Raw genomic sequence first — 19,081 nt, 5'->3', positions numbered from 1 at the left:
GCTGCGTAGAGTTTGGCACCTCCCCGTTAGGGGTTCTGGCAGCTAAGAGTCCCTCGGCCGCCAATAAGCAGAAAGCAGGGCCTAACCACCCCTATCCTCGGACGCTGGCTGTCTTCCATCAATCCCATATAGGCCAATCAGTGCGAGGCAGGCGTCCCCCGAACCTTGTCTGTCGCCCATGGCCTAGCAATCTGTCTTGAACCAATCAGTGTGGAGCACCGGCGGGGCCGAGCACGCCCCCTCGGAACCCAGGCGGCCATCTGCGTTCCATCAGTTCCCCTCGGGCCAATCACAACATAGCTCTGTGGAGCAAGGCCCGCCTCCCCAGCCCTGGAAGCCGCACCGTTGATCCACGGTACTTTGGCCAATCAGCGAGCAGCGGAACGTTCGGCTCCTCCTTCGTGGGCCCACGTGAGCAGTGGGGAAACGCAGGGGCGGCTTCTAGGTGCTGCCGCCGCCACCACCGCCACCACCGTCGCCTCGGAACCCGGGCCTGGGGGGCGGTGGGGCCGCGCATGGAGCCCCCGCCCCCCGGAGCTGCCAACACCGCCGCTGCGCTACACACAGGTGAGCCCGGGGCCTGGAGGGTGGAGGGCCTGGTCCGTGACCCTACGTATCCTTCCCGCCCCCGCGCGGGGGGATGTGGCTTGGCCTGTGGCCTGCTGGTGTTCGACTCCCCACCACCACCACCTCGGCTGGTGGACCTACCTGTGCTATTGTCCCCTCCCTTTGGCCCTTTGCCCCGTAGCTTAACCCCCCTTCCTGTTTTATAATGGGTCGGCCTGCGTGCTTGAATTTCTCCCCACCCCACCTTACAGTAGACTCGGCCGTGGTCTTGCCCCAGATCCCCGCTTATAGGGGACCAGTCTCTGGCAATGTCCACCTCCTTGACAGTAGGTGCGTCTGAGTGTTTGTATTCTCCTGTCCTCAACTTTCAGGGGCCCCGTCTGTGGCCTTGTTTTTTCATCCCTACTGTTCCTGTAGTGAGTCAATACGTAGCGTTGTACCCCCCCCCCGCAACAGTGAGTTAATCTGTGAATTTGTATTCCTGCTTCCAATCCCCCAATGCATCAGTCTATGGCTTTATCAAACACACACACACACACACACACACCATTTTGCAGTGGATCAGTCTAAATGCTTGTTTTCACGTCCTCCTGCTTATCAGCCCATTGCCCTGTCCTCCCTTTTTTGTAGACTATCAGTCCAGTCCTTGGGCTTCTTCTCCCTTCCTTTTACTAGTGGGTCAGTTTAGTGCTTTATATCTCCCCATTTTCAGTAGCCCAGTCCATGGCCTTGTCCCCCTCTCCTTTTAATCAGTCTGTGGGGTGGCTTTTCTCCCTCTCCACTATTGTGCATGAGTCAATGTGCTTTTCTTCTCTCCTTGCCCCTAGTAAATAAGGTGAGCCTTTACACACACACACACACACACACACACACACCTTTTCAGTGGATCTGTTCATTGGCCTTCCTGCCACCCATGTGCTTGCATTCACACCCCTCCAGTATACCCTCCTGTGAGTCCAGTGCTTTGTAATCCCTCCAGGAGGGTCAGACTGTGCTTTTATTTCCCGCCTCCTTTCCTTGTGCTGGATCAGTCTGTGGCCTTCCCTGCCACCCTCCCTCCTTAATAGTGGATCAGCCTGTGTGCTTGTTGAACCCAGGACTTTTTTACTCTAGAACACACCCTCTCATACACACTCTTAACCAGTAAGACATCTTGCCTCCCTCCAGTAAATGAATACATTAATGATAGTGATAATGCCAATAGGAGCCAACACTTATTGAGCACCTACTGTGTACCAGGCAAAATGCTGTATGTTAATGAGCTCATTTAATCCACCCTATGAGCTAGGTACTGAGGGAAGTTTGGCATAGGGAGGTTAAATACCTTACACAGAGGTGATCAGTAGGTACCAGGTTAGGTTACCCCTCAGAACATAGGATAACTTTTTTTTTTTTTTTTTTTTTTGCGGTACGCGGGCCTCTCACTGTTGAGGCCTCTCCCGCTGCGGAGCACAGGCTCCAGACGCGCAGGCTCAGTGACCATGGCTCATGGGCCCAGCCGCTCTGCGGCATGTGGGATCTTCCAGGACCGGGGCACGAACCCGTGTACCCTGCATCGGCAGGCGGACTCTCAACCACTGCGCCACCAGGGAAGCCCCCTAGGATAATTTTTGAGGCTTTCCTCTCTCACTACATCTCACCTCACGCGAGGCCCCACTCCTTAAAAACCAAATTAGTTCCCATCTCCATGCTTTTGTTTTTGCTGTTCCCTCTGCCTGCAGAGCTGTCTCCATTCCACACCTTGTCTCAGCACCCATCCACCCCCGATCCCAGCAGCTATGTGACCTTAGTGGCTTAACCACTTTCTCTCTGCACCTCTCTCCTCACTGGTTAAATGGGGGAATCAGAACTAGAATACCCTCCAATGTAAATAAAGAATACCTGTGAGTTAATAAAACAAGTAACTTCTCTGGCCTTACCTCCTATGCACCGCCCCCCAACTCTGTTCCAGCCACATTGGCCTCCTAACTCATCCTCAAAAACACCAGGTGTGACCCAGCCTTGGGGCCTTTCCCTTGGCTATTTTTTCTGCCCAGAACACTCTACCCCCCTCTCTGTGTGGATCCTTTCAGGGCTCTGTTCAAATGTCAACCCGTCCCTGACCATCTGAACCTACACAGCCAGCAGGACTTAGACCCCTTCTCTGCTTTATTTGTGTCTTTGCCCTTTATCACTGTCAGGCACACTGTATATTTTACCAGTTTGTCATATTTATTGTCTTTCCCCGTTAGAATGGGAGTCCCATGAGGGACTCTTTTTGTCTGCTTATTTACTGCTGGGCCTCCAGCACCTAAAATTCTTATCCAGTACTTGATAAGAATTTATTGCACGACTGAATGGAAAAATATAATGTCAGATAAATCAGGGTAGGGGGCAGATGGAGATGAAGAGGGCATAAGAGAGCTAGTTAAAAGAGGCTGGTTAGTCGGGACTGTTCATTCAACAAACACTTACAGAGCACCTACAGAGCACCAGGCATTCTAGGTTCTGGGGATATGGGAGGGAACAAAACAGGCAGAAATTCCTGCCTTTGTGGAGCAGACATTTGCTAATAGTGCAGACTGTATAAATAAATAAGTCTAATTAGTTAGCATGTTAGACAAGTGCTAAGGAGGAAAAGTGAAGTAGGGAAGGTAGGAATAGAGTATCAGGGTGGTTGAAATCTTAGGCACAGGGCAGGCCTCACTTAGAAGGTGCTTCTTGAATTAAGGCCTGAAGGAGTTCAGGAAGGGAGCCATAATGCCTAGGGAAAGAGTGTACCAGGCAGAAGGAACAGCCGGTGCAAAGGCCCTGAGGTGGGATTGTGCCTGGCATGTTCAAGGGCCATGAAGGAGGCCAGAGTGGCTGGAGCAGAGTGGAGGGAGAGGTAGGAGGCAAGGTCAGAAAGGTGGTGGGAGCCAGATGGTGAGGCCATACTGATACATAAGATTGTGGGGGAGGGGCTGGGGAGGGAGAAGAGTGTCACGCCAGCTAATTGTAACATTTGAGTGTCTGCTATGTCCCAGAGATAACTTTTCTAAGTCCTTTACATACACTGACCTTTAATCCTCACAAAGGCCTTTGAGAGTAGGTGTATCTTGCAGATACTTTACTTTGAGGGTGACATATCCCCCATTTTACAGGTACAGAAGCAGAGCCAGAGAGGTTGAGTAACTCGCTCAAGGTCACACAGCTAGAACAGGACAGGAGTACGAGGCTGGAGACCCAGAGAGAAGAACACATTTGCAAGGACAGACAGGTTATTCGGCACATTGGATCACACAGAGGAAGAATTAATTCTGTCTGGGAGATACCAGAACTTGATGATGTGTGTAATAAAGGGTTCATCATGTGTGGGGAAGGGGGAAGGGCACTCCTGGCAGGGAGAACAGCACATACATATTTTCAGAGATGGGAATTGGATTAACTCAGGGTGCCCATGCCAAGCTTGGGCCCACCTCAGAGCCTTTGTGCACACTGTTCCCTGTGCTTGAAGCACCCTTCCCACAGATGTCAGCATGGCTTGCCATCTCCCCTCCTTCAGATCTCTGCTTAAATGTCACTTCCTCAGGGAAGCCCCCCCTGCTCACCCTATGTAAATTAGCATCCCTGTCCCCCTGTAGGACCTTACCCTTCTGTTTTGCTCTATAGAGAGCTGGTGGAGCAAGGTGTCCAGGATCACTGCCTAGTGCCAAACTGCCTGGGTTTGAACCCTGGCTCTGCTAAATTCCAGCTGTGTGACCTTAGCCAAGTTACTTTACTTCTCTGTGCCTCCATTTCCTCATCTGGGAAACGGGAGAGTAATAATAATGCCCACCCATAGTGTTGGTTTGAGGATTGAATGAGTTAAGTGACTAAAATGGTTTGCAGTACACAGTAAGGGCTCTGTGACTGGTTCCTATTGTTTAGATTAGTATTATTCCTGGCATACACGTAGGTATCTCACAGGGCCTCTGAGACTGACCATCTCCAAAACTGACCTCCTGATCTCCCCTCAAAACCTGCTCTCCCACAGTGCTGCCATCTCAGGTGATCAGGCCACAAACCTAGAATCACCTTTGGCACCTCTCTCACTCCACCCTACCCCCATCCTATCTGCCAACAAATCCTGTTCAGTCTGTCTTCAGATTTTATCCAGAACTCAGCCACTTCTCACCAGTTTCACTGCTGTCACCACCATCTCTTACGTGGACTATTGCAGTGGCCTCTTCAGCCTGTACAGTTGGTTCTTCTTACAAGAGCCAGAGGGATCCTGTTAAAATCCAAATCACAGGCTGTCACCCCTCTATTCACAGCCTTCTCATGGCTCCTGTCTCACTCAGAGTCAATGTCAAAGCTCTTCCGGGGCCCGAAAAAGCCTTACTCAGTCTGGCCTCTGCTGCCCCTCTGTTCTCATCTCCTGCTACTTTCCCGTCACTGCCTTCTCTCCGACTACGCCAGACTCCTTTCCCTTCCTCTGACCTGACAGGCTCTCCAGCTTCAGGGCCTTTCACCCTATTTCCTCTGCCTGGATGGCTGCTCCCCAGGTTGTCACAGACCTGACGCCTTCACCTCTCTTAGGTCTTTGCTCAAATATCACCTCCTCGTGACTACCCTCCCCTGACTACCCTTTCAAAAATAACAACTCCTTCCCTGCTTCGTTTTGTTTTTTTTTCCCCCAGAGCTCTTATCACCATCTGACATATTCTTGTTTATCTTGTTTCTTGTCTGTCTTCCCCACTAAAATGTGAATTCCACCAGAGCAGGGATTTTTGACTGTTGTATTCACTGCTGTATCCCCAGCACCTGGCCCACAGTAGGCCCTCCAAAAATGCTTGCTAAATGAACGAAATAAAGAGAAGTAAACACATCTGAGTGAGGCATATGACTAGAACTCTTATTAGGGGTCACGTGGGAGACGTGATAATAAACAAAATACAAAACCCCATGTGCTGCTGAGGCTTGAAGCCAACCGTCAGGTTTCACCTTAAGTAAAAGATTCTGTAGCTACTGAAAGAGGAACTGGTAAAATTGCCTGTTGTCACCACCAGGAGTCACTGGTCTCTTTGTGCCTCTGAAACAAACAGGCCTTCCAAATAAAAACCCAGCAAGGTCTCTGATGATGGGACTCTGATCTGGACACTTCGTGGCCTTGTGACTTACATAATTGCCTAAAATTGTGTCTGCAGAATGAACTTCAGAATGAATAGCTCAGATATAAGAGGATCAGACTGTATTTCATTACAGATTAAAGACTCAAGCTATAAATAATAGAGGGAGGTTCTTTGAAACCTTCCGATTTGGAAGGTCTTATTAACCCAACAGTCCCAACAGCTGGGTGAACAGTTGATTGATGAAAGCTCATTCCTTAAGGAAAAGGAACCTCATGTTTATTTCCAATTCACACTCAGCAAAGGGAGCAGTTATGGGGTGGGTGGGGGCGCCAGGAGGGTCCTGTTCTCTGCTCGACATGCTGAGGGAGCAGTCAGTGCAAGGGGCAGTTTAGTCTAATGGTTGAAAAGATCAGACACCTGGAACTTGGCTGCCTGCGTCCAAATCCTGGCTCTGCCACTTAGGGCTGTGTGGCCTGTACAAGTCATTTAGACATTTTGTGCCTCCGCTTCCTCATCTGTAAATTAGAGATAATAAGAGTACCTATTTCCCAAAGTTGTGATGAGAGAGAAATGAGTCAATAGCTATAAAAATAGCAATCCAGGTCTACATGCCCTTATCTAAAACCCTTGGGGCCAGATGTGTTTCACAATTTTGCATTTTTCAGATTTTAAAAAGGTGACAAGGTATACATACAAGATGTTACATAACACCCTTAGTGGGCTCTGTAATCAGCCACATTCAGATTTCTGCAGCAAGATAGATGTATGAACAGTCACACCAAGTGAGGATCAGTGAAGACCACAAAAGGCCTTATTTTGTTTCAGATCAGGTTTTGGCATAGCAGATAAGGAATTATGAACAAATTAGAAACTAATATTTCATAAGAGCTTATCATACCCCTGGCATAGTATATTTAATCTGTACGATAACCCTATGAGCTAGGTGGTATTATTATTATCCCTATTTTACAGATGGGAAAATTGAGGCACAAGAGGTTAAAGAACATGCCCAGTGTCACACTGCTAACAAGTAGCAGAACCAGGATTCCAGCCCTGGCGGTCTGGCTCTGGAGGGGCTGATTGTCCAGTAGGCCATATTGCTTCTGATTGGTACAATGCCTGGCATGTATTTAGCACTCAATAAATGTTCATTATTGCTGTTGTCAAGAAGGAGAACACAGAGGGACAGAGACAGGTCAGAGGAGCGTGGGATAGACAGACAGAAGAGAGCAGACATTCAGTGTCAGGAATTTTCATAAAGGCAAGGCCCTTGGGGCTGGTAACTGAACAATGGAGAAGACTTCCAGGCAGAGGAAGGGAACCCAGCATGAAGTGAACAGCCTTTGCGAGGAGCTGGCATAAGGAACCTCCTGGAAAACTTAATATTTGATGTGGTAGAAGATGCAAATGAAAATGTTCAGGTGAGGGGCCTTATTCTAGTTTCCTATTCGTGCTATAACAAATTATAACAAACTTATAACAAACTGATTAAAACACAAATTATTCTCTTAGAGTTCTGGAGGTCAGAAGGCCAGCACAGGTCTCACCAGGCTAAAATGCAGGTGTTGGCAGGGCTGTATTCCTTTCCAGAAGCTCTAGGGGATGATTCATTTCCTGTTCGTTTAGGTTGTTGGCAGAATTCAATTCCTTGAGGTTGTAGGATTTGTATAAAATAAATAGGCAACAAGGGTATATTGTAACCACAAAAAAAGTTCATGTGATGAGATTGAGCTCACCCAAATAGTTTCTAGCTTAAGGCCCATAACCTTAAATTCACCTGTAAAGTTCTTTCTGCCAGGTAACATAATATACTCACAGGTTCCAGAAATTAGGATGTGGACATCTTTGGGTGAGGGGCATTATTCTGCGTATCACAGTCTGCCCTCTGGACCCCAGAGGTTCACATTTGTCCCACACGCAGAAGACATTCACGCTATCCTAGTATCCCCGGAAGTCTCATCGCATTACAGGAGTCATCCAAAGCCAGGCTGAGGGCGTTCAGGGAATGGTGGTGGCAGTTGGAGACAGAGGTGGAGGCAAGATGGCAAGAAAGGAATCCACCTCCTGCTGACCTCTTCCCCTTCCTGTGTCTGCAACCTCTCAGCTCTGAGCTTTCTGCCCTCCAGGTACCCCTGGGATGGCGTGAGCGCTCGCGCAGCAATGGACCCTTCTGTGACGCTGTGGCAGTTTCTGCTGCAGCTGTTGAGAGAGCAAGGCAATGGCCACATTATCTCCTGGACCTCCCGGGATGGCGGTGAGTTCAAGCTGGTGGATGCTGAGGAGGTGGCCCGGCTCTGGGGGCTGCGCAAGAATAAGACCAACATGAATTATGACAAACTCAGCCGGGCCTTGCGGTACTACTATGATAAGGTAAGGTGTTTGAGACTAGGGCCAGGAACCCCACCCACTCGCCTGTGCCAAACATTTAAATCAGTTACGTCATTTTCTTGCCCAAATTGATAGAGCTCTAACTTTGAAAACGATATTAAAATTTACCATTTCTTACCCCATCCTCTGGTACTCTTACACGAACATGGGGGCCCCTAAGCATTTATCTCAGTTGTTTTATTGTATTTTATTTTAGCTTCGACTAGAACCTTCATAGCACCATTAACACTGACCCCCTACTCACTCCACTCTCTCTGAGATACCCAAAGTCCTGCTGTCGCACCGTGCCCCGCACGACATTTCATCTTCTTGCCTTATTCCTCTGGCCAAAACTTTTGAAAACTCTATTACTAATGACTCTTCCTCATCCTGGGCCAGTCCTGGGTTCCCCCAGTTATTTCATAATCTGCTCTTATCCCAGAATAAGAATTCTGGAATATCCTTATTCTTAGAATCAAAGCCTCCATGACAGCATTATACTAACTTTTCCTTACCTTATTCTCCAGGACCCTCAACGTTTTTATCAATTCTTTTTATCTCTTACTCTGTTAGCTAAGACCTCAAAAACAACATGTATAATGCCTGCTCCACACCCCATCCTCTTGTATTCCCAGAGCAACACTGGTCCACTCCAATATTTATATCAATTATTTTATCATCTTATTCCTATAGCTAAAATTATACATTCTCCTTACCCTTTCAGACTCCCAAACCAGTGCTAGATACCCCCCCATATTTATGCCAGTTATTTCAGTTTCTTATTTCTTTTTTGAAAAAAATATTTGTTTATTTATTTATTTTTAATAAACCTGCACCGGGTCTTAGTTGTGGCATGCAGGATCTTCATTGCTGCGTGCGGGATCTTTAGTTGCAGCACGTGGGATCTTTAGTTGTGGCATGCGGGCTCTTAGTTGCGGTATGCGGGATCTAGTTCCCTGACCAGGGGTCGAACCCGGGCTCCCTGCATTGGGAGCGCGGAGTCTTAACCACTGGACCACCAGGGAAGTCCCGTCAGTTTCTTATTTCTTTACCTGAAACTTCCAAAACAATATTTTTCTTCTTCCAGTTTTATTGTGATATAATTGACACGCAGCACTGTTTAAGTTTAAGGTGACAGCATAGTGATTTGACTTATATACAGTAAGAAATGTTCATCACGATAAGTTTAGTGAACGTCCATCATCTCATATAGATACAAAATAAAAGAAAAAGGAAGAAAAAATCTTGTGATGAGAACTCTTAGGATTTACCCTCTTAACAACTTTCATATGTAACATACAGCAGTGTGGATCATATTTATCATGTTGTACATTACATCCCTAGTACTTATTTTTCTTATAACTGAGAGTGTGTACCTTTTGACTGCCTTCATCCAATTCCCCTTCCTTTCAACCCCCTTTGAAACTTCCAAAACAATATTAATGAACCCTCCTTTTCATTCCTTTTCTGAGAAACACAGACCCACCCTGTGATATACATGAACAACACTTAAGATGTTCCCAGGGTGCTCTAGTGCCCTCCAGATACCTCTTGTCCCCCAGAACAGCCCTGGACCTGTGCTGCACACCCTTAACTCATTTATAGCATTTATTCCATTTTTATATTTTAATCCTTCAGCTCAAACCTCCAAAACAATATTAATAATGAGGCTGCCTCACTCTGTACTCTGAGACCACCAGAATATCCCTGAGAGCCTCCAGACCTGTCCTGAAATACCCCAAACGTGCTCTGTGACCCACCCAAGCCAGCCTTAAGATTCTCCCAATATTTATACCAGTATTTTAAATTCTTGTTAGTTGCTATCAGTGACTTCATTTTCCAATTGCCTCAGCTTAAACCTCCCCAACAGTATTAAGAATGAGGCTCCTCATCCTGTCCTCCCTGATGACCTTGCCCTGTTCCACGTCTGTGTCAAGAGCTTTAAATAATCCTGTAATAATTCATGTTTATTAACAATTCATCACCACATTCTTCTACATTCATTTAGTCTCTTCCAACATTTATTATCAGTGACTTCATTTTCCTGTCTTACTGCATAAACTAGACTCCAAAACTGTCCTGGCAGCCAGCCCCAGGGCCTGGCCCTTGTTAGCCCACAGACACTCCTGGTTTCTGGAGCCAGGAGGAAAGCCTGCTCCTGGATCTACTCCCCTACGTGGGCCCCAGTGTGGAGAGGAGCCCGTGGGTGTGGCTTTGTGTATCTGAGGTGGGGGTGGGGGAACTGGACAGATGGAGATGAAGAGAGTGTGACAGAGGGAGACTTGGAGGGGGATGGACAGGAAGGAGATGTGGAGGGGAGAAGGGCATTAGACTAAAGGAAGGATTATGGGTCGGGGGGGACAGAAAAGGAGGAGAAGCTGGGGGAGAATACAGAGAGGGGAATCAGGTTGGGGGAGAGCGGTAGAAACTGGAAGAGAAGGGAGGAGACCCCAAATTAGATGAGTGAGCTGTGAAAGAAGCTGGGAGGGGGAACCTATGGGGAGGCAGACACTGAGGTGGGACGGTGTATATGTAAAAGGACAGGAGAGGGGCACGAGGAAAGAAAGGCACTATAGGAGACACACCCCTTCACCCCCTCACCATCCATACCCTCCCTGGCCCTTTCTTCTAAGACCCTCTATCCTGTCTCCCCCTTCCCAGAACATCATCCGCAAAGTGAGTGGCCAGAAGTTCGTCTACAAGTTTGTGTCCTACCCCGAGGTCGCGGGGTGCTCCACTGAGGACTGCCCGCCCCAGCCTGAGGTGTCTGTCACCTCCACTGTGGCAAATGTGGGCACCACAGCTGTACACGCCATCCCCGGGGACACTGCCTCTGGGAAGCCAGGCACACCCAGGGGTGCAGGAGTGGCAGGCCCAGGCGGCTTGGCACGCAGCAGCCGGAATGATTACATGCGCTCGGGCCTCTATTCCACCTTCACCATCCAGTCCCTGCAGCCGCAGCCACAGCCACCCTCTCATCCTCGGCCTTCCACAGTGCTCCCCAACACCGCCCCTGCAGGAGCAGCAGTGCCCCCCTCGGGGGGCAGGAGCACCAGTCCAAGCCCCTTGGAGGCCTGCCTGGAGGCTGAGGAGGCCGGCCTGCCTCTCCAGGTAAGGACTAGAGTATGGAAAGTCAGCAAGAGGAGGGATGTACAATTCCCAAGTGAGGAGGGGGGCTGGGAGGAGGGGAGACATAAACGTCCTATTAAAGGAGATATAGTGGAAGGAGGGACACAGAAGTCCCCTTGGAGAAAGGGATGGGGAGGAAAGCTATGCAAAGCCTTGGAAGGAAGAAAGAAATTAAGCACACAACAATTAGTAGTGCACCCAGCATGTAGCAGGTGTCCTGAATGTGTTTGCTTAATGCACTGGTTCTCACACTTTTAGCACTCATCAGAAAGCACCTGGAGGGCTTTTTAAGCCACAGATTTCGGGGGGCCACCCCCCAGAATGTCTGTTTATGTGGGTCTGTGGATGGGTCTGAGAGTTTGCACTTGTTTAACAAGTTTCCAAGTGAGGCGTATGCTGCTGGTCCATAAAGCAAATTTCTGAGAACCACTGCTTTCGTGAATGGGGGCAGCATCTCCTGGTGTCCCGCCCCTAAAGGCAGCTGTGCCGCTATCAGGTGTCTCACCCCTCCCCTGCCCCCAGATAGGAGGACCTACTCCAGAAGGAGCCCCACTTCCTTGGCAAAGTCCCACGTCTTGTTGGAGGACCTGCTCCCACTACCAGGTCCTGCTTTCCAAGGGAAATAATTGGCTTCACTACCCCAGCAATCTTTAGGCACCCCCTCTGCACTTGTTCCTCTCCCAGGTCATCCTGACCCCACCCGAGGCCCCAAACCTTAAATCCGAAGAGCCAAATATGGAGCCTGGGTTGGGCCGACCACTGCCCCCAGAAGTCAAAGTGGAAGAGCCCAAGGAAGAGTTAGAAGCTGCAGCCACTGGGGAGGCGGGGTTTGTCCTGGAAGCCGTCAAGGCCGAGCCCTTTGAGCCCAAGGCCGAGCCAGAAGCCCCTCCCGCGGAGGGCGTGCCAGCCCGGCTGCCTGCGGTCGTTATGGAAACTGCGGCGCCGGTGGGCGGCCTTGCGGCTTCCACAACTTCCACCACGGAGAACGCCCAGCCTCAGAAGGGCCGGAAGCCCCGGGACCTGGAGCTTCCACTCAGCCCGAGCTTGCTGGGTGGGCCGGGACCCGAACGGACTCCAGGATCGGGAACTGGTTCCGGTCTGCAGGCGCCAGGCCCAGCGCTGACGCCTTCCCTGCTACCTACGCACACATTGGTGAGAGCCTTTGTAGGGGCGGGGCTGGCACCTGGAATGAATGGCATTGGGGCGGGGTGGTGGTGGGAGGAGTTAGGCTGACTGCGAGGGCCAATACGGTTACCTCTGAGTGACTGGGAGGGTGGAGCCTTCGAGTGGGGTTGGCTGCGCGGAAAGACGGGGCTTGATTGCTACAAGGCGAACGAGCCTGCAATGCCGAGGGGTCGGGTCCCCAAAAGAAGGCAGGTCTGGGGAGTTCTGTGGGCAGGGACTGGGGGGCCCGAGAGACTTTCTGCAGGAACTGTTTCTGGGTTGGAGCATAGCTTGAGGAACCTAAGCGGGGCTTTTGGGTCTGGGATTTGCTTAGCGGGTTTCCTGTGAGGTATGCAGGTGGGGGATAAGAGTTGGAAGTTGACCCTGAGCTACTGGGATGGTGAGGTTTGAAAGCGGCATGTGGGTGGGGTCTTGTAGGTGGTCTTGCCCAATGAGGCTGGGGTGGGCCCTCAGGAGTTAGAAGGGGTTGTCTGTGTAAAGCTGGAGAGCTGTCACGGGCATGGCCTTAGTAGTTATGGTCTAGGCCTGTGTACTTTTGAGGAGTGATCTCATAAGTATGAGTGGGAAATCTGGCGGGGCTGGAACCAAGTTCCTTTGGTTTTCCCACACCTGCCCTCTTGCTCACTTGCGCCCTGACCACCCCTTCCCCACAGACCCCGGTGCTGCTGACGCCCAGCTCGCTGCCCCCCAGCATTCATTTCTGGAGCACCCTGAGTCCCATTGCACCCCGTAGCCCGGCCAAGCTCTCCTTCCAGGTAGGATCAGCTCCCCCCATCTCGGAAAGGGTGAGAGGCCCTAGCACGGTCCCAATCCATGACCTCTCCCTATTTTTGTCCCCAGTTTCCGTCCAGTGGCAGCGCCCAGGTGCACATCCCTTCCATCAGCGTGGATGGCCTCTCAACCCCCGTGGTGCTCTCCCCAGGGCCCCAGAAGCCATGACTATCACCACCACCACCCCTTTCTGGGGTCACTCCATCTATGCCCTGAACTTCTCTCCAGCCAGCCGTCTCAAGGAGAAACGTAGTTCAGCTGACAGACTCGTGCTGTGGTCATGGTTGGGTGGGGATTCTTAGGAAAAAGGATCTCTCAGTAACCCTTCCAACAGAAAACATACAACTTCTCTCTTCTTGGTCAGTCCCCCAGTGGCCGCTCTTACACGTCTCCTACTGCAGTGGTGGGGACGGTTTATTTATTTATTTTTTGAAGGCCACTGGGAGGAGCCTGGCCCAACTCTTTCGTGGGGCGGGGGCGGTTGGCGAGGGCATCTCCCCCATCTCCACATTTTTTCCCCAAGGTGAGATTTTCAGGGTCTGGCTTGAGAAGGAACTAACTTTATTTATTTCTCAGGCTGCCCTTGGGGAGCTGAGGAAGCCCTGTCTCCATTTTGGGGTGTGGGTAGAAGAGCTAGATTGCTGTAGTTTATTATTCCTGGCCCTCCACAAGGGTCCAGGAAGAATTTTTGCTGTTTAACATTTTGGGAGTTTTGGCCAAGGAAGACTCACACCCTTGGGAATGGGAATTTCCACCTCCCCCGGCCTTTCTCTCAGACAGCTTGTCCTTTTTCAGCCACCTTTTTTGGCCGGGGAGGAATGCCCCTTTTGTTCTTCTTCCCCTGAGAAGCCATTCCTGTGTCTGCCAAACTCCTGGGGTCCTGCCTGTTACCTCCCAATGGAGGGTTTTTTTGGGGAGTGGTCCCCGTCTGGGGGGCCCCCTCCAACCAGTACTCCAGGTCTCCCTGTCCCCCACCCCCTGCCATTTTGATAGTATAATCTATTTTTAAACAGGGCTTTTCAATAGGGGAGAGGGAGGCATCTCTTCCTATATCTGAGATAGGGTGGGTGGGAAGGAAGGGATTTGGGGGGGTCTTCCTGCCGCCCCCAAGTGTTTATTTTTGATACCAAACGTATTTTCAGCTCCCTCCCAGCCCCCCAATTTCCTGCGGGCGGGTACAAAGGACCCTTTAAGTGTCCCTGGAGTTGGGAGGGAGGAATGAGGGACATAAAGCCTGTCCTGTGTGAATTCCAGGCTGGAGAAGGGCGGGTTCAAAGGACTCCTGGGTTCACTTCCCGTCAGCACCGGCCCAGCCTGGGCCTGGGGACCTGGGGGTTGGTGATTTGGGGGACGGTGCTACACCTGTCTCCACTGTTTGTTTTACTTCCCCAAAAATGGATCTTTTTTTCTAAGAGTCCCAGAGAATGGGGAATTGTTCCTGTAAATATATATTTTTAAAGGTGATGCTGGAGACTGCTAGCATTTTTTTTCCCCTAAAGCCATTGGGAGTAACTGTGTGCAAAGGCGTGACTGTGTGAAAGGCGGTGAGGGTGTGAGATTGATCGTGAGAGCGAGAGAGCATAGTGATGTGTGTCCGAAACAGTGGTAGAGACTGTAGATTGGCAACCAGGTGTGTGAAAAAGAGAACACTATGGAAAGCTGTGATTGCGCACGTTCGTTTGTGAAGCCATGTGTTGAGAGAGTGGAAGTTGTAACCACAAACTTGACATTGTGCCTATGTGAGAAATCATGGCTGGGTGGCAGAAAACCACTGTAAGACTGAATGAGTGATTAAGGTACTATACGAGAAACTGGTGGTGTGTGTGAAATAATGTTTATGAGAAGGAAGTGGGGACTGCGCATCAGTCACTGTTGAACAGGCTGATGGTGAGCAAAACAGACTGAGTAACCAAAACAACGTGTGAGAGCCTGTATGAGCACGAAAGTGCCATAGAGATCGTCAGGGACCGTGCGTAGGTAAGGAACTTCACTGTAAGTAAGCAGGTGACTCAGCGTTTGGGAGATGGCTTGTGCATGAAACTGTTCACGCAAGGCTGTTGGATCAACTAAAGTAATGGGAGTGCATGTGTGAGAGGTTGATGGTATGAGAGAAAATGTCTGTGAGGCCAGATGGGTGCCTGAGACGAAAGATACCAGAATATGCAATTGTGTGTATGAAAACCATTCCTGTGAGACTAAACTAGCAAAGACTGCGTGAGAGACTGAGAAAATGTGGCTGCAACTGGAAGAGCGTGAGAAGCTGTAATTTGTGTGTGTGTGTGTACATGTGTGGGTGTATACCTGAGCTTAGTGGCAGATTGATTTGCAGTTACTACTCCGGTCTAGCCCACAGGTTCAGGGACTCTGTAAGAGAAAATGATGGTGAGACTGAGTGAGTGAAAGTAAGCTAGAGACCACCTCACTGTGAGTGAGAGGCAATGAGTAAAAAAGAAGGAAGTCAGTGCCGCTGGAGAGAAAACTGATGACTGAGCAGCATGTGAGAGTGTGAAACGTTTCATGAGAGACTGTAAACCAGAGACTACATGCTGGTGAAAAACAGAGAAACTGGAACAGAGTAAATGAGACATAGAGACCATGTGGTCTGGTGATCAGTGTGTGTGAGAAACTGATGAGGCTGTAATTGTGTCTGAGGATACACAATACGCTGGCTGGATGCAGCAGATGATGGCGTAAACGACTAAGACGGGCCATGAGAGGCTCTGTGTGTGAGACTTACTGAGAGCCTAGTAACATTGGTGAATTAGTAACAACAGGATGTCAGAGGCTGAGTGAGGGCAAGTGACCGTGACACTGATTAGGTGACTGAGAGTGAGAAAACGAGTGACGGAGAGTGTCTGAGAAACTGTGTGGGTCTGTGTAAAACTGCAAGAGACTTTATTAAAGGATGTAGAGCAAGGACTGGACATGTTGGAAGCTGCTTGCAAAGAAATGTGAGACTAGGCGACTAAGACAGTGTCTGAGACGCTGTGCGATTGTGTATGTGTGTGAAACTCTTACCATAGTGACTCTGGGTGTGCAGAATGGGTGTGAGTGTGAAGAGGTGGGAGAAAGAGTGATTGTGGGTGTGGGTGTGTGCGCGAGAAACTTCCAGAGAGACCAGTGGTGGCTATAAATCACTAACCATTTGTGTGTGTGAGAAGATGACGGCCCGAGTGAGCGGTGGAAACATCCTATCAAAAGGCGTGACTCTGGGGGCTTCCCTGGTGGCACAGTGGTTGAGAGTCCGCCTGCCGATGCAGGGGACACGGGTTCGTGCCCCGGTCCGGGAAGATCCCACATGCCGCAGAGCGGCTGGGCCCGTGAGCCATGGCCGCTGAGCCTGCACGTCTGGAGCCTGTGCTCTGCAACGGGAGAGGCCACAGCAGTGAGAGGCCTGCATACCGCAAAAAAAAAAAAAAAAGGCGTGACTCTGTGTGGATGTGCAAAACTGACCCGTAAGGGTAACTGTGGTCTTGGCCGAAGGAGACCATAGTAAGACTGGGGGCCAATGACAGTAAACAACTCCCTGGGTGGCTGGGAGAGGCTGTGCATTTGAGTATGTATGTAAGCTTGTTCGTAAGAGACTATAGTAGAGAGAGACTGTAAATTCAGAAGTGTGTGTGTAAATATGTAAAAAAAAGAAAAAGAGAAAATGACTGAGGCTGAATTCGTGTGTGAGAGCCCATGGATGGAATGTGCCAGGCCTAGGGGAAAGCCCTCTTCCATCTGTCCTCTTCCTCCTCAGGCCCCTGGGCTGGCTTCTCCCAGTTCTCCAAAACGTGAAATGCTGGAGTTTGCCGGGGCTTTGCCTGGGCTTCCCTTCCCTCTTCTCACGAGCCAAGCCCTCTCCAGGTGGTCTGGTCCAGTCCCGGCACTTGAGACACTACTTCTCCCTGCCGTGATGCTCGCATTTTTACCTCCAATCCAGATTATTCATCTTCACGCTTATCAGAATCTCTAAAGTTCTGTTTATTGCATTTATTTACTCATTCAGCAGAGGTTTATTGAGCACCTACTGTTTGCTGGTGCCCATCCAGGACCTCCAGACACAGCAGTTAACAAAACCAAACACAAATCCCTGCCTTTGTGGAGCTGGCATTTTAGTGAGGACAACAGACAAACAAATACATCATATTAGGTGGTGTTGCAATGATTACATGAGATAAGACTCAGTCTTTGTTTAAATAAGAACTCTGCAGTCATTTTATTGCCCAAACGTGTAGAAGATGAAAGTGGTGACAGTCCTCTTCCCAAGGGAATCCAGTGAGTAGGTATACAGTTTAGGAACAAAGGAAGTATTGATTATAACATTATTAACCAGGCCAACAGGTGATTAGATAAAGCAGCCAACCAGAATTACAGGTTTCTTGCGGAGTTTGTTTTCATAGGATAACCACTGATGTCTGAAGTCCTAGAAGCATAACAAGACCCCTTAGTTCAAAGCACACTTTCAAAGACAGGCTTATGTTATCAGGAAACAGTACATCTGTAATGGATATGTCAACACACCTTATCACCCATGAAGCAAGACCAGTATTCTTGAGAAAGTTCTGTTTTAACACCTGACCAAATCAAATCCTTCAACCTTGTTATAATTTGCAGAATGGTGTTCCTCCTTGGATGCAGGGGAAATGAGACATTGCCTTCCTAATTCTTAGACTCCTTTTTGTTGATTAAAAAGATTCCTGTTTTTATTTTACTTTATTTTATTTGCGGTACGTGGGTTTCTCACTGTTGTGGCCTCTCCCATTGCAGAGCACAGGCTCTGGACGCGCAGGCTGAGCGGCCATGGCTCATGGGCCCAGCCGCTCTGCGGCACGTGGGATCCTCCCAGACCGGGGCACGAACCCGTGTCCCCCGCATCGGCAGGCGGACTCTCAACCACTGTGCCACCAGGGAAGCCCAAGATTCCTGTTTTTAAAGCAGGCTCTGGAATTTCACTCATTAGGACTTACTTAAAAACAAAAAAGGCTCTGTGGAGCATGGAAAATGGGCTGCATTGGAATTAATTATTAAGAGAAGGATTATGAAGAATAATTTTTCTACATGAGATCCACAAAGAAAAGTAAAGGGTCAGGAACTAGAATGATGGATCTTAAGGTGTGGTCCCCGACCAGCAGGGTCAGTGTCACCTGGGACATTGTTAGAAATTCACATTCTTGAGCCCCACCCCGGACCTACAGAATCAGAAACTGGGGTGGGGCCTGGCAATCTGGATTCAACAAACCTTCCAGATGATTCTGATACACATATAGGTTTGAGAGCCACTGGGATAGAGAATGAGAGGTGCCCTACAAAAAGCTGAGGAAAGCTTCTGTGAGGGAGGTGACATTTATTGTCTGCCTCTTTTAGAGCATAAATCCCCTGAGGGCCAGGATTTTGGGCTGTCTTGTTGTCTGTTCCAGCCAACGCCCAGAACAACTGGCACCCAATAGTTGCTCAGTAGATGTTGCATCAGTGTATTTAACAAACAGCACCTGCTGTATGCCAGGCACTGGCCTAAGGACTTTTAAAAATCTTAACTCCCAGTCTTCGCAACATGCCCTAACATGCCCTGTGTATGGGGTGGGGCGGGGTGGCAGGTATTACCTACCCAAGATACTTGATGGAACATGGCAAAGCCAACCATCCCCTTCCTCGGGCCCTGAGGGTGTCCCCAGCTGGCCCCTGGGGCAGTGGATATACCCAGTTCAGTCCTTCTGAATTCTCCACCCCATACTCTTGCCACTTCCCCTTCTCACTTCCCTTGTGCTGACCTCCCTTCCACATTGCTGACCACAAAGAACCTCACTTTTAGGAAAGAGGAGGGTGGTGGTGAAGTCAGGGTGGAGGATGAAGTAGTTACCTCGATGCCCACTCCACCCCACCCCATGAGGAGGGACACGCTGAGCATGCCACGCTCACTTCACCCTTGTTCAACACCCCCGTGAGGTTGGCCCTGTCATTGTGGTAGAGGGCGTGCATTTTACAGGTGGAGAAACTGAGGCTCA

The 19,081-nt window shown here is 49.7% G+C and overlaps 1 protein-coding gene across 1 annotated transcript; it reads left to right on the top strand.

Annotated features, from left to right (window-relative positions):
- Window positions 1-489: 489 nt before the first annotated feature.
- Window positions 490-13,424, top strand: ELK1 (ETS transcription factor ELK1). The gene is made up of 6 exons (XM_065900964.1): window positions 490-567; window positions 7,766-8,009; window positions 10,668-11,117; window positions 11,820-12,287; window positions 12,974-13,075; window positions 13,161-13,424. The coding sequence occupies exons 2-6, from the start codon at window positions 7,800-7,802 to the stop codon at window positions 13,257-13,259; spliced, it is 1,329 nt and encodes a 442-aa protein (XP_065757036.1). The 5' UTR covers window positions 490-567; window positions 7,766-7,799; the 3' UTR covers window positions 13,260-13,424.
- Window positions 13,425-19,081: the final 5,657 nt, after the last annotated feature.

Source organism: Phocoena phocoena, chromosome X, assembly GCF_963924675.1.
Source record: "Phocoena phocoena chromosome X, mPhoPho1.1, whole genome shotgun sequence".
Lineage (NCBI taxonomy): Eukaryota > Metazoa > Chordata > Mammalia > Artiodactyla > Phocoenidae > Phocoena > Phocoena phocoena.
The sequence above is the reverse complement of the archived record's forward strand: the minus strand, read 5'-3'. Positions and strand labels throughout refer to the sequence as shown.